Raw genomic sequence first — 15,987 nt, forward strand, 5'->3', positions numbered from 1 at the left:
ACAAAGTCAAGGGACTTTGAGAAGTTCAATGCCAACAGAACATTACTGGGAAAAAAAAGGTTCTTCCAGTAAACGCAACAAAAAATATTCCAAGCTTGTGCTACCTGTCACATTTTATGGAATGTTTTGAGAATAGTGTGAAATTAAGTGGAGAAAAAAATTAGCAGGCATACATATGTTTACAAAGCAAGAAATGATTAAACTAATTATACACTTCAGTCTTCCTTTCAAATACCAACATTTGTATTAACATAAAGATTGGTGTCCCTTTAAAGTTATGGTACATATATTATTATAGAGGGATTTAAAACTTTTGTCCAGGGAAATCTGACCTTTGTTTTCTCATCTACGACTCTGAGTCCATCCGCCGAAACCCACAGGACTGCTTTAACAGCTTTCTTCCCAGACTTAAAAAAAAAAAAAAAGAAACAAAAAGAAAAACAAAAACAGTTTTAGCCCAAGAGCATCAGATCTCCACCCGCTTCCCATTTGAAGAACCATAACATCAAGTGTAGATGAAGTCCACGGTCAGTAGGGTACCCAGAGCCAAATAGTCAAAGTTGCAAAACATTCAGAGAACCAAGCCAAAGCCAGTAATTTCAGAAATAGCACATTGTGGGGATGGGGAGAGGGCACAGCACAGGTGGAGGCAAAAACAAGGTGTACATCCACTGACAGCAATGAATTAAAGACTGACCAAGTGGGTGAAGAATTCCACTAAAGAGTCAGAAGACACTAATTCATAAGGAGTTACACCACAGGTAGCTTCTTCAGCACAAGTTTAAACACTGGACAATTCTTACCTGTATTTCCACCAACCCTACCCTTTACCCCAATAGTTGCATGGCAGAATCATGGCATCACCTTAAACCAGTGCTGAAAGTACCCAAAAATCATCAGTTACTATGTTATAAGCTTAATGCCAAGATAAATCATCCAAACATGTTCCACTATTTATTAAGAACTAAATGTCACAGCTTGGAAGAGAAGCACAAAAGTATTATTTCTTAGCCATTTGGTGTGTATCTGGAAAAAGCAATGGTGCATGGCCGACTGACGCAGCGAAGAACGGCCTGGCCTTTATCCAAGATCTGACTGTGGGAACTTTCAGCTGCTACAAGCTGAGGCTAAGTAAAAGTGAGAAAGACAGGAAGGCTTCAGGAGCCATTTAAACTACAGATTCTTCCTAGACTGTTTACTTTTTACGGGAAAGTTACAGAAAAAAGTATAAACAACACAATATTCTTCTGAAACTAATTCATTGCATAAAAAATAGGTACAAGATGTCCATGTAATTTCACTGGTTGTTACAGAGAACAACTACTAGAAAAATTGTTTTTTTAAAGTGTTACTTTAATTCACAAGCCCCAAACTAAGCCAGCTAATAAAATATTCTCCTCATAATGTTTTTTTCAATCACTGGGTTTACATAGTTCATGGCTACTAATGGCACCCACCACATATCACTGCAGGGAGTGGAGAGAGCAGCAACAACAAAGATGAAGGGGTATCTGCTAGTGGCTTTATGTGAGAACTGCAATTATTTTGTTTTTATTTTTGAATAGTTCATTGCTGATGTATAGAATTTATATTCATATGGCAAGCAATGGAGCAAGGCCATTTCAGCATAAGCTACCACATGTTCCAAGTCTGCAACACTGATTTTAACACTGTAAGTATGCAGTATCTTGGAGCAAAAAATCTCCTGTTATATCACATTGGTTTCATTCTCAGAGAAAGCACCAAGTGTGAAGAAAATGGACATGGCAGAACTTGTGTTTAGTTTTGGGGAGGAACTATCTATCTGTCCCAATTTCAAAGCAGCAATGACACCCTGAGCATTTTCAAAAAGGTTGGTGAGAACAGATAATGGCACTGACTTGTACGGAAGAGTGATTAAAAGAGAAAAGAGCAAATAAGCACAGCGTGAAAGCAAGCTATTGAGAAGTGCTTGCAGAAGCAAGTTTCTAAATGCCCATCCAGCCTGCTGGATACCCCAGAGAAGGTTTAAAGTAAAACTGACGTGTTCTGGAATGCCCATAACTTTCAGAAAGGAAGATGTACTTAAATTTGTCATCATATGCGTGAAAAAATATTGCAGCCTTTAAAGTAACTTCTAAATTTTGGTCTTAAAGGCAGTAAATATCAATACCCACAGAATATAATGTGTATTTTCAATGCTCAGCTAGTTTGCATAGCCTAAAAGTCCCTATTAATCCCCAAAACAAATGATTGTAGAAGTCTGTCTCCGTGAACTGTTTTAAAAAGGAGTACCAGTTTCTTATAAGATATTGTCTTTAAGCCTTTATTCAAGAAAATACAATCAAGACAAGACAATGCCTGCAGGTAACTGGCTTAGATTACCACCATTAGGGAAAAAGGTACTTGTCCTTCCTCAGCAAACAATAAAAACTTGTTTCTGCAGAAATACAGAACTGTTCCTCAAGTTTGTATTAAAGTCAAGTTTAATTGAGCTGGGTACTTAAAGCAGTACTGATCTTCAGCAGAGCTACTCCTCACCTGCTGTTTCATCAAATGAGGATGTAGAAATAGCTAAGACATGGAATTTCATGTTTCTCAGAACAAAATGAAAGGGCTTAAGGGCTAAGTCTTCCTCTCTCACTGAAAATGCAAGCTTCCTCAAACAAGACAATGAAACATGGGTTTGCCACACTAAGAGAAAAACTAAACACGCTTTGTTCTCCCAATTCCTTCTTCTAGATTTATGATGGATACAGCACTTAGAAGGGGTAAGTCCTTACAGTCTTTATCCCAAACCCACATCTTCTACTTTTTGGCAACATGATTTTCCTATCTCCTCAGTCCTCAGCTTATCTGTGCCTACATATATCTCCAAATCAGTTTATATTGGATACACAAATCAAAGTACTGCTCCATTATGGGTGGGAAATTACCAAGTTAATCGTGATGACAAAATAGATGTGAGCACTTTTACTCCTGGCACATACCAAAGATCAGACTGAATGCAAGACAGTGCATGGGAAGTGAACCCATATCACAAGCGTTCACAGCTTATCACAGCAGGATAACGCAGGATCACAGCCTATCTAATAAGCACTGCAAGGTAGGTGACTCCAAACAACAGTATTCAAAGCAAATAGCCAATATCCACTGGACAGTGGGTCTTAAATGTTGCTACCAAGGGACTCGTCTAGACATCCATATCAGTAACTTGTCTTCATATTCAAGAGCTTTTGGATTACAGCACTGCTGGAGTAGAGCCATGTGTGGTACTGATGCCTGGGAGCCTGATTTGTCACTGCTGAGTCAGCCCCAATAGAAATCTTGTTGCTCAGCACTTAAGAGGTCAGTAATCTGTGCCATTATGAAATTCGTTATCTGGGCCAATTTCAGAGTCCTCAGAGGTTTCCAGGAGGGCAGGGGAGGCATCAGTCCTGAGAGGCTGAAAATAAAGCAGGACCGCTGCCGGATGGGCATGAGGGAAACCTATCTGACAAACTGGCAATGCCCTAGAGATGGGCAACCACAAGAAGAAAAAAGACAAGACAAATAGCACCTATAAGGTGGGAAATGAAGTTTTAAGAATACCAGAGCAAAATTAAAGTTTCCCCAAAATGCATTTTGTAAATACTTCTAAATTGTTTCTAATCTTTTTGCCTATTTTATGCTATCCTGGGACTTCAAAACAGATGTATCTGGAGTCTGAGGCATATATAAAGAAAATTCTTCATTTCAGATCGCATAAAACACCGTGTGACAACAAATGCATGCATTCAGTGGAAGCAAAACACAAAAGATCATCGAATCTGTACTTCTACTCATTACAACAGAAAAGCTTTAGCCTTAAAATACGAAGAGCTGCCAAAAAAGGCAGTTGATTTGGTTATGCTGCATATGCTATGCAAAATAAAACTGCAGAAGCCTAACCTGGAGCGATTAACAGACTTCTAATTTTTTTTTTAAAGTATAAAAGAAAGTATTTCCAGTACTAAATACTTGAACATTTCTAAACAGAAATCTGTCAGGAAGGAGAAAAATATGGACAGAGAAAGCAGCAACGCTGTCTAGACTGACTCTGAATGCTGCTAGCGTGTTTGAAGCAGCTCTGCAGTTTGGAACATTAAATTAATCCCAATGCAAAGCATCTGCAGAGAAATTATAGATGAGAGAGCCAAAAGATATTAAAGTTATCAGTATTTATCAATTATTAATAAGAGAACAGCTGTCCTTTTTTTTGCTCTTTTCCCCAGACTTGGGTTAACATTGCAGCACAAAGCTGTAATAAAGGCACTGCCATACTGATGCTGTGGGGTATCTAAATACTACGGATATAATTGGTTTCAGTGCTAATTAATGAAACTTCACAGGCTGGAGCAGTAGGTCGCTCTTTGGTGAAATATTATAATAAAAGACAAAGCAAATCTACAAGACTGTGGTAAAGAACCAGACTTCATAAAAGAGCAACTAAGATGTAATAGGGAAGTTGGAATGTTTAATAGATAAAAACTGGTTTTGATTTTTTTAATTAAGTGCTCTGTAAATATCTGTCCTTTACATGTTTGCTTTCTCATGTACCCTAACATAAGTTAATACCAACAGGCAGAAAAAGAACTAACATATCTGATCAGGCTGACGTAGCGCTTTAAACAAACTAAGTAGTATTTAGCATTTTTGGTTGTGATGTGAATGGCATGTTTTGATTCCAGTCTTTATAAACTCCTGCTCTGGAATTTCATTTGCACATACAAATGATCTAGTTAATCTGGCAGATCTCCCACCTATGGTATTTTGGCCCTCAAAGAAAATAAGTTAATAATTAAGAGCCTCTTACTTTACCATCATGACACTTCAGATACGTGCTTTCACAGATCATAGAAAAAAACAACCTAAATTGGGGAAACAGCTGACCTGTATGACATGCATCACTATCTGAGTGAAAGGTGAAAAAAAACCCCAGAACTTACTTACTCCCTAAGCAGAGACAAAACAAATCTGTGACCAGAGAATAATATGCTCAAAAAGACTTTCATATGGATGGAAGTTACAAACCTGTTAGTTTCTATTTAAGACAAGATTCATTTTATAAAAAGATACTTCAGAAGCCCTATCTTAGACTAACTCTATATGAAAACTAAATGAAAACGTTTTACAGGAATTTTAAATGCAGAGGTAGGGCACAGATGAGAGTTAAGAATGAGAAAGCTCTTGAAGAGGTTTACACATACTGCCTACCGCATCTAAGACACTGTCCTCAATGGCAGAACAGTGAATTTCTTGGTTATTGAGTTGCAATTAGAAAAACATAGTAGGTAAATGCCTGGTCTCATCTTCATATACCTTTGAATTAGGACTGTGCTCAAAAAAGAATGGTTTAAGAGATAGCATGTGCAGGCACACTGCTTTCTCCCAACACTGACATTTGGAGGTCAACTCATGGTGCCCGGCAGCCAATCATGAAGGACACACAGGGCACAGACCCCAACTGCTCTGTACGTATTTGACCAGGTGATGTAGGCTAGCACAAGTTTAAGGGTTTAAAAGGAAACATCACTTTTTTTTTTCCCAGGAAGACCAAATAACTTCAGAACACTGGATTTCCAATACAGCCCATATGGATTTAAATTTCTGTTTCAGGTTGCTTTTTTAATCATATTCTTTGCTTGATCAACGTATTTCCAAGTCGGTTTTAGCAGCAAATATTCTGAAATGGATTAGGGGACTCTCAACACCCTGATTTTATGACAGTGCTATACCAGGGATGTAACTCCTTATAGTGCAAGCACAAACGAGGCATTAAACTTACTTTTCCAAAGAAGCCTTTGAAGAACTTCCTTTCCTGGAGGAACAGGGGGGACAAGTCGAGCGCTATTACTGTAGGTAGCTAAAATGTCCCAGGGTTTCAAACCAACAAGCACACACAAGAATAGGGTTTGGAGGGAAAGGAAGGGGTTTTTAGAGTTATCCATGAGAAGGCGCGACAGGCAAATGTGAAAATAATCCCATGAAAATGCAGATCAAAGGGCACGCACACAATTCTAATCAACTACTGCCCTGAAATTGGTGGAAAGAAGAGAACCTCAGCCCCAATTTCATGCAAAGTTGTTACTTTATTTTCACTCTCCCTTGTTTAGTTCCTTTTAGTTAGGTTATAAACCAAACTTGGCAGCAGATATGGTGGTAAAACAATAAAAATACTGTATGGGCTCTTAAGAAATGCAAAGTTCTAACTCCAGAATTACAGTAAAGTTTGCTCTATATTGATCACTTTTCCCCCCAAGCAAATGCTTTGTAAACTGGAGAAGCATGTATGGCTGGTATAAAGCAGGGTTAAACACTGCTTCATTTTATTCCTTTTATTTGTTGCTCTGGTTTACATGTTACTCCTACACTTCACATCTTATGCAGTCTTCTCTGTACTGTGAGGAATTTCATCTTACCTTGCAATACAACTAAAACAGAAGTGAGATCCTTTTCTCTTTCACTCTCTCTAAACCTTGGAAGGCTTTGTACAATATTTATACACATACTAGATATTCATTCTACAACTCAACTGATAGGCTGAATAGACCTATCAGCTTGGGCAGGGACAGACAGCTAAGCAGGTGCAAAGATACTAAGAGTTGAACTACAACTCCCCAAATTTCTTCAGCCTGGAAGCAATTATACCAATTGCCCAATTCACATTACAAAAAAGGCAGCACACAATCTTAAGCATATTTGCACGCAGTTCAGTTTACTGACTTGATTTGGTTACCAGACCATGAAAACTGCAAGATCTGAACCAATCTCTTGAGAGAACACTTCAGCAGGCCCTGGTGCTCTGTGAGCACAGCCACATGCTGCACTGTGTTGGATGAAGCTGACAGGAAGCTGTTCCTGCTATCTTTCCAAACTGTTTCACTTGTAAGAAAGCTATGGTATAGTACTAATAGTGAGGAGGTGGAGAATTGCAGATGAGACTGTCTTTGTGACAGCCCCTGACCCCAAATTAACATTGTGCAATTCCAACCTGTTGATTGCTGATAACAATACTCCATTAAAAATATTGTTACAAGTATCCTGAGGCAGTGTCTCAAGAATTGATTGCTGAACAAGGTTATATTTAAAACAAAACTATGGTTCTGACGCAAGCCAACAAAAGCCAGGAAACACAAAGTTAAGAAGGGAGTGTCAATCTCAACTTTGCATTTCCTGATTTCTGTTGCTGTGTACCTCTCTGCCTGATGTCCTTCCATGGAACTTTTTACCAATCATCTGTATTATGTTTATGGCAACTCAGATACTGTATAAAGAACATCTCTTTTGTTCAGTCAGCTTAAAGCTTAATCTTTAGAGGCAGGAATGATTATGTATTTGAACAGGATATTCTGAAAACTAGAAGGAAAAACTAATAGATTAATCAGTTTTGTGTACATAATGAGCAGGGGTTGGATGCTGCTGCCAAGTTGAGCAAGGAGTATTGCATTAGACTAAATAACAGCCTTTAAAGACAGCAAAAGTTAAGAGATTCACCAGAAGCTACTTCATTTTTAGGTGATGGTTAATTTTGCTCTCAGCAAAATGCTTGTTAAACAAGATTATTTTTTTTAATAAACTAGACAAGGTTAATGGAAAAGGTATCATGCAAAATGGCTTTTAAACAACACTAAGTTAATGTAGTTTAGAGATAACTAATGTATGTTTTAAAATATTAAACTGTCTCTTTACCTGCTAAAACAAGAACATATATTAAAACAAATGCATCATTTAAAACAAAAAGTGTCAAGTTAGAAACCAATACTACAAGCTAAAGCTGATTTAAAATCAAAACATGACATGAGAGTATAATTTGTCTTTATGTAATGTTCCCGTACCTGAGTCAAACACACTTACAGGGCCCTCACAAAGTTATTTTCCAGTTTGTGCTAAATATTTTAAATTCAGTGAAATGGTTCTGAAGAAACCAGAGCTTAGCATAAAAATACAAGGATTCTACCAGATATGAAACATTCACAGTCAGCAATACATCCCTACTAAGGAAAAATGCAAGCTCCATTGGTAATATAAACCCATGTTAATAATAGACTGATAGCTGAATACATGGATTTCTGACCTATGAGACTGCAGTGGCGTTTCATTGTACAGAAGACAGGGACATAACTCAGGTTTGCCTTCATTGATTCTAAACAATATTGTAAACTGCACATTATAGTATTCTGGTATGCTATAAAACAACAATATAATATAGATGAGGGATTCTCTGGCTAAAAGTGGCTTCTTTTACTCAGCTGTCAATTAAACAATGCCTGAATAAAATGCTCACCGTCATAAAGTTTCAAATTCTGTGAGATGCAATGCTCAAAACCAATTACAACACATTAAATGTGCAGATGATAAAGAAAACATGAAAGGTTATTTCCCCAAATAAAGAGACAAAGATTTGTTTGCATCTTTTCTTTCAAAAAGCAAAGAAGTTAAACTATTCCTAAACCCAAGATTACCACTGTTCTATATTCTTCTTGACAAATCCCATTAAATGTTTTAAAAATTCATTAGTCAACCCTAAAAAAGAACACACTTAAGCTCCTCAAATGAATTGACAATTGTTGGAGAGGAAGAATTTAGAGAAAAAAACCCCAAAACATATCTATTAAGACAGAACTTCATTTTCAGATTTTACAAGATACACATATTTGAATAATTCTTATTTTTATTGACTGGATTTATAAAACCTGCATACTTCCTGCAGATAAAACAGTAAGATTAAACTACATTTTGATGTAGTTTAACCATATGAAAAGTGAAGTACAATTTTCCTAAGCTAGTCTTCCATTTTGAGCTCTGCAGCTCAAAACTGTAATTCTTTCAAGACCAAGGAAGCCCATCAAATAACCAGGTACTGTGAATGCAAGAAACTACCAAAAGAACAAGCTGATGTCTTATCAAATTCCTTGCAAGCTGAAACATCAGCTAGTCATTTGACTTTTGCTAAGTAAGAGAGCATATTGTACAGAAAAGAGCTTTTGGTAATGGTAGAGTCCTAAAGAAATGCCCCAGTTTAAAACCTACATGCTCGGGGTGGTAGGCAAGGGTTGAGTTGCAGTGAGCAGCTCCAAATGAACCTTGGATCTGACAGAGTTCAGCAACTAGCTTGCACAAAATAGTTTCAGTAATCTGAACCTTCCTCTTGGTGATAAATGAAAATTTCAACTCTGCTTCTGAGCTTCCAACAATGACAAAGGAGGCAATGCACACAGGAAGAGATGCACACTTGCGTCCTACTTATATATAGGCATCAAAACCTTCAAACAGCAGAAGAAATAAAAATTAGCTGAGGAAAAACATTGAATTTATGAGAATGGGTAAACCGATGTAATCCACAATTTGGAATAATGACATAGCATAGAATAGGGAAATGAAATTATTTACTTCCAGAAAAAGCACTGTACAAGTCAGATATCTAAGTCTGACATTTGTATCAATAATCTCCGTTATCAAGAATTACAATCCTGGAATTATCCAGGTTCCGGACGAAACTGGGTGCTTCGCTTTTATTGTGTATAATTATTTATGTGCTCAGCTACACTTAACTGACCTGTAAGCTGAAAGTTTGTTAAAAATAAAACCAAACCAAAAAACAAGTAGAAAAACCAGCAAACTAGAAAACAACTGCTTCAGAGCACAGCTCCCCAGCAAAGAGAATGAGAGAACCTGCATAAAGTAGATACTGCAGTGTTATTTGGTGTGCCAATAGAAAGTGTTCTGATATAAAAAAAAACAGAATGGGACAAAACCGGATGCAATTTATTATGTGGTCAGTAGTTGCACTTTTAGCTACATAAACTAAATCCATACAATAAAGAAACTCATTTATATTTTGTGTGGCCCTTTTTAATAAAAATCAATCACCAACCACTGCTGGACTGAATAGGAACAGATGGGATGCGGCTTTAACAGGTTGCTATACATTAGCTGAGAGAGAAAAGAGTGAAAAGACTTGATTTTAATCAGAGCACTAAACCAATTCAGAAACTTTACAGCACAACAGAAGGCAGAAAAGATGACCTATAATCCTCTGTTGTGTGCTAGGAAGAAGGGAGGAACAGGTTTAACTGAAAACTATTTGAGCTCTCACATTTGGTGAGGAAAAAATGATGTCCAGTGGCAGATATCTTAAAGTTAGCAAAGGTGCAGTAGCAGTGCTTGATGTACTTGAGTAATTTTGCTGAGCTGAAAGGATACAAGAGTTTCTTCCACTAAAGACATCCTACAGAATGTAGACACATCAGAAGTGATGCAAAGGATTGCAGATCTCTATCTCCACTCAAACTTCAAATTTTAATGTCCTTTCTTGTGCTCTCATCTATGCTGTTCTGGCCTTACTTCCTTGATATACTGATCACTGCCTTTCAGGAGTTTGCTATTTCTGCAGGATTTGGTGATACTACTACTGCAGGAAAGAGATGACAAGACCTTTTCAAATGAGCCACAGAAATACAAAGAGCTTTGAACGAGTGCCATGTATAGGAGCAAACGTTCACAGAAGCCAAACTAAGAGCAGCCCACTTCATGACATTATCAGAATTAGGCAGCCTTCAGGCCACTTTGAGCAGATGCAAGCCAGATTATTGCATGCATGACTACAATGTTGCAGTGCATTAGAAAAAAAGCAGCCTAAATCAAGTAATATTTTGTGTAATAATGGTGAATTAAGTCACTATTAAAGTGGCAGGCAACAGAGGGAGAGAGAGAGGGAGAGGAAAAGAGAGAGAGGGGGAGAAAGAACTGTTAAAAAACAATGATTGAAGTCCCATGTGGGTACCAACTTAGTCTGAAAGGTCACAGAGGATTTTTACACATTTGTTTTGCAAATAGTTTCTGCAAGTAGAAAGAACAGTTGTAACTCTCTCCCTCTCATAATCAGATTAGCACGTCCCCCTAACTGCAGCAGTGCTCTCAAACAGGCCAACTGTTCTCCTAACGTGGGTCAAAAGTTCAGTCTTCAGCTGGGGCACTGCTGCCAAATGGACTTTCTCAGTAACACTCACAACCCCAAAACCAACTTTTTAATGAAACAAAGATACATACAGATTTCAGTCTCTTCACAGCATCTTCACAAATATGCATTCCTCTGGATTCATCCACTTCGACATGGCCCAAGTACTGCAGGAAAGAGGGGAGGAGGAGAAAAGCTTAATAGTAGCTCTTTAAACTCCCTGGGTTTAAAAATCCAATCTCTGAATTCATCTCAGTACAGATGAGATGACAGACATTAACAGCACTTAGCTAGCCTTCTTTTGAGACCTGTGTTTGATTGTTTGACTTTGTATTTATGAGGCACCAGAATCGATAGAAAAGAATAATACATCTAGAAATTTTGAGGGAAAGACACCCTTTCCTTACCTGGGGAAAAAAATAAATTGACATGTAGAATTGTATGTTCCTGCTTACTCAAAGCATGAGTTTTACTCACTTTTTTTTTACTAGCAGAGCATGAAAACCTCAAGTTAATATACAGATGAATGTGAACAAATTCTTTTAAATAATAGTATATTTAGTATAAAAAAATAAATTATACTACAAGCAAGCTAACCAAATATATTTGAATGTTCACATCCAAATAGAATAAATTCCAATGTTGCAAAGCATCCTTCCCCTCCCCACTGCCCCTTTCTAAAAATTGTAACCAAAATTGTTTATCTTCATTCACCAGGCTCTTACGTGGTCACTGAAACATTCATCATTCTGATACAAAGTTTTAAAAAACATAACTTTTCTGTATATTCTTCTGTATAGCAAGCACTAGCTCAAATAAACTATCAAAACAACAGTGAACAGAAATTGCACATTTCAATGCTTTTAAATTAATAGCCCAGAATAAGACTAGCCTACAGAGAAAGCAATCACTGTAGTGCTCAGGATACTGTGGATAGTTTCATTTCACATTCTGCAGGGAAAAAAACCCTCTCTCTCCCTACCTTTTCCAATCATAGTTCTTTTTGACAGGGGAAAGAAATGCTCTCTAAAACATCTATATTCTTATTCAAAGTACTTAACTCTTGAAGAAAACTGTAACAACTACTAAACTTTCTGAATCTTTGTAAAAAGCAGTCTCACCCCAATTTATATGGCATTAAATGTTGAATTGCAAACAATTCTTACATATTCTAGACTAGCTACAGTGAAGAAATGATTTTAAAACATCATAATCAATACTGGTGTCACTTAATGCAGTGATAAAGCTAGGTTTAATAATCTACTTAGAAGTCCCACTCCATCACAGAATATTCTGTCACAAGTTATCTGAAATCTCCCAATAGTTGTTTCATTCAATAGGATGCCATACTTAACTAGATGGACAAAAAAGGTTTCATGACCTAAGACCATATTGAAGCCCTCTATCTGAAGAACAAATGATTTAACTAAAAGGACAAACTGGGACTGTTTTAAAGATTTTTTTAAAATTTCATAATCGATTTTTTTCATGCAATGCAAGAAGCTCCAAAACAGGAGACTACATATCATTACTACAGGAGACTACGTATCATTAAACTGCTGAAAGATTTAAAAGATCTTAAGAGAGTGAAGACTTTAACATTAGATCTCCCTTTGTAGCATTTTTAAAACAAAGTAAATCTGGATGGAACAATTCTGCATGAATTTCATTTAAAACACTCCTTGCAGCTGGAGAACAGCTTGAAGAATAAATGGCATAGAAACTAGAAGGTAAATAAAAGAGATCTGACACTTTAGAGCTTTTCCAAAATGAGCTCTGTGAGGCTGAAGCCTTATAATTGAATACTGGAGCTGCCAAAACAGCAACTGTACTCCCTCAGCTGAGCTTGCTGAACACTTGCCAAGATCTTAATTTCTCCAGAACATACACTAACTAGAAAATTTTAATCCTAAAAATATACAAATAGTAACAACTAAACATGTATTTACTATGCATCTAAAAGTACATATTTATATCAACAGCTATAATAGATGGATCTTTGGTTCTGCTGTGACACCTCTGGAAATACCAGAGATGCAGAAATTCTGTGGTTGTGCATACTTGTCATGGGAAATTTTGGGGTTTAGTAACTTAGGAAAGTTTGTCAACTTCTTTCTATAAAGGGAAGGATATAGACAGGAACAAAGCTGAGTTTTATGAAGGACAGACAGACATATGTATAGTATGAGCCATCTAGTTTGCATGACCATTAAGCATCATACAAGTAGGAAACTTTCAGATTTTCAGAGCTATCTGAACATCTCATTTACCCCAGTGCATGCAAAATGTTTCCAAGTGAAGATCCAAACCATTCAGTCCCTGTACTTGGCAACCTGCCTTTTGCTTGGAAAAGGGAGAAGCAGAGCAGGGTAAATATTGCCACATGTCACACTCCAAAACAGACAACCATTTTCCCCTGTGTTGCCAAACCTCTATTCAAGTCCCATGCTCCAACTTTCAGCAATCAGTCATGCCACTGCTGCTAGAGACAGCAAGTTCAGCCACAGTTTTCAATAGTGCTTCCACTCCAGTGAATGGGGACATTATTGCACGTATCAAGTGCATCTACGCAGCCCAAAGGGGTACAATCCACAGACCTCATCGAGCATCAATCAATTCTGAATTATAAAAGAAATTGCACTGCCACACAATACTTCTTTATGATATTGAGGACAAAAGGTGCTTTGTTTGCACTTTCACTTTACACTTTAAGCCCTTAATAAAAAAAAAAACAACAAAAACTTGTTCTTCCCATTGCACTATTTTTGCAATAGCTCTTTGCTATCAGGATCAGTGGCCTTGTGCATTTTACAGGCAGCATCAAAGTCTTTTTTTTTTTTTCTAGGATGTTAATTCCTTAGAGGTACCCCAACGTATTTTTAAGTTTCTTTCTTGTAAAAATAACTTTCAACTGTATAATCAGAATACTGCAATCCTCTTTTTTTACCCAAGTGTTCCTCATTTTAGCCAAGCAGCAGGTCCCATTTCGAGACTTAAGGCTTATTTCTAAAAAAGTCCCCCCTTCCCCCCATCAGGCTGAGAGCAGGTATACAAGGCTCCTTGTATTTTATCAGTGCCACAATAGTTATCTGATTTTTAATGGGTAGTAATCAGAGACATAAATATTTCTTCAAGAAACCTGGCAAACAGCTCTGCTACAGACTGAGACCTCTTCTAGTACCCTTACATTTTAATCAGAAGCGTTAAACTGTAATTATATCACAACCAAACCTTAAATTCAAAATATTAGATCAACTTATTAGTGCATCAGCATTTAAGAATAACGTTTCAAAATTTAATAGAGAAAGAGAATATAGCTGCTATTTAAGATTCAGACATGGTCTACTCCTTAGAGCCTGACATGGAAGTTAAAACACCAGAAATCAGGGCTTAACAAAAGTAAACCATCACTGAACTCTGTTGTCCCACCACAGCAAAGAAACTGCATAGAAACCATCTTTAAAAATCAGGTAACTGAATCACAATACTTCTGTATAAAACCTGTCAGGATCTCTGAAAAGAACTTCTCTTTCTAACTAAAGGAGAAGAAATACACTGTGAAATGCCTGAGCAGCAATTTGGCCTATAAGTAGTATCTCATGCAAATCCCATTCAAGGCCAGGTTGGGTGGGGCTTTGAGCAACCATGGTAGGGGAGGTAAGGACACCTTCCACTTAATGACCTTTAAGGTCCCTTCGAACCCAAACCATTCTGTGATGATTCTATAGCACATTACCACAAACACACTAAAGGAGCAGGACACATAATTACTGAGTGCACAAAATATATGTGAACTGCTTAAGCTGTACAACAGTGGCTGATGAGTTTGCCGAACAGTAAGGAAGAGGGCACCCCATAAAAGAGCAGTCCTTGTTGCAAAGATAACTGCAGCTAGCATTCCTGGAGAAAGTGAGTACTTTTCCATCATGAAAGTGCATATAGTAGGAATGCAGTATTAATATTGAATGCATTCCTACTTAATTTCCATAGCAACCAACGAATGATACTCATGACATCAGCAATTCTCAGCCTTAAGATGTTCTGTAAGAGATTTAAGTGTTACACTAGAAATTAACCATCAATGCTTTTTACAGAAAGCTAAAAACCTTGTGGGCAGAGTTCCACATAAAAAGTAACATTAAAAAAGACATTTAATCCAAATAAAATACTTAAGGGTTTCTTCAACAGCCCCTAAACGTAAACATTTTTAAACAGAAGTATTGCTTATATTAACATTTCCAGGGAAAAAAATAAAAAGAGGTGATGGTAGAGAAAGTAATCAAAAACTCTATTGCTCTTCTCCTCTGGGCTTTATGTTCTCGTTCACAGATGGTGGCGTTCAGTATCATTTTCAAGTCAAACAGAAAGTGCTCAGCACAGGAACAAGTTAAATTGGCACATAGCAAAATGCCCTTAGAACTTCAGAAGTACTTCGGAAAATTTAGTCTTTGCCAACATTTGAAACTTTTCCCAACTTCATCTAAAAATGAACCATACATGAACCTTATATTACCATATCAAGTGGTTCTGGTGAAGCTGTCCTAACTGCCTTCCCCCCAGTATATGCCACTGAAATTGCACCTAAGAGAACATTAAGGTGTGACATACCAGGTCAGAAACAAAACAGAACTACTATCCATGTCCTAGTACAAGAAATACTGCCCTGACATTTGTTCTTCGTTTTAATTTCTTTCACAAATACTCAGCTAACTCAGTGTTCAAAATTTCAAAGTTCAACAATAATAGCTGGCAAGGAGAAAGATCCTTCACCAGAATTCCTTCCACCTGGGCAATTCAGTGGAGCCAGTTTTGTTTGTTCAAGCCTGGTAATATGCTATTACAGTCTCTCTTCCAAACCGACACAGCTACACAAATCACTGAAGTTTCCTCTGCATCAGCAGATGTTCACACACCCCATTTTGTTTGCAGAAATAAATTAAGTTCTTCAGATTACATTTGAAACTAGACAGATGCAGAAAAAGAGCTCACTAAGTCTTGGCCAAGGTGTCCCGTTCTAGGGAACTAGCTGC

At 37.3% G+C, this 15,987-nt stretch overlaps 1 protein-coding gene across 14 annotated transcripts in view; it reads right to left on the bottom strand.

The window, feature by feature from the left end:
• Positions 1–15,987, bottom strand: part of NUMB (NUMB endocytic adaptor protein) — a 105,794-nt gene that overhangs the window by 13,122 nt on the left and 76,685 nt on the right. For 7 of the 14 annotated variants that reach the window (XM_034061692.1, XM_034061686.1, XM_034061691.1 and 4 more), the window contains 3 exons: positions 11,050–11,124; positions 5,786–5,863; positions 333–407 (listed from right to left, as the gene is read on the bottom strand). In XM_034061692.1, the coding sequence (XP_033917583.1) occupies positions 333–407; positions 5,786–5,863; positions 11,050–11,124 (228 nt within the window). The remainder of the gene's footprint in view (positions 1–332; positions 408–5,785; positions 5,864–11,049; positions 11,125–15,987) is intronic. The other 7 variants (XM_034061695.1, XM_034061690.1, XM_034061694.1 and 4 more) reach the window with 2 other exon arrangements.

The sequence above is a fragment of the Melopsittacus undulatus genome, chromosome 4 (genome assembly GCF_012275295.1).
Source record: "Melopsittacus undulatus isolate bMelUnd1 chromosome 4, bMelUnd1.mat.Z, whole genome shotgun sequence".
Taxonomy (NCBI): Eukaryota; Metazoa; Chordata; class Aves; order Psittaciformes; family Psittaculidae; genus Melopsittacus; species Melopsittacus undulatus.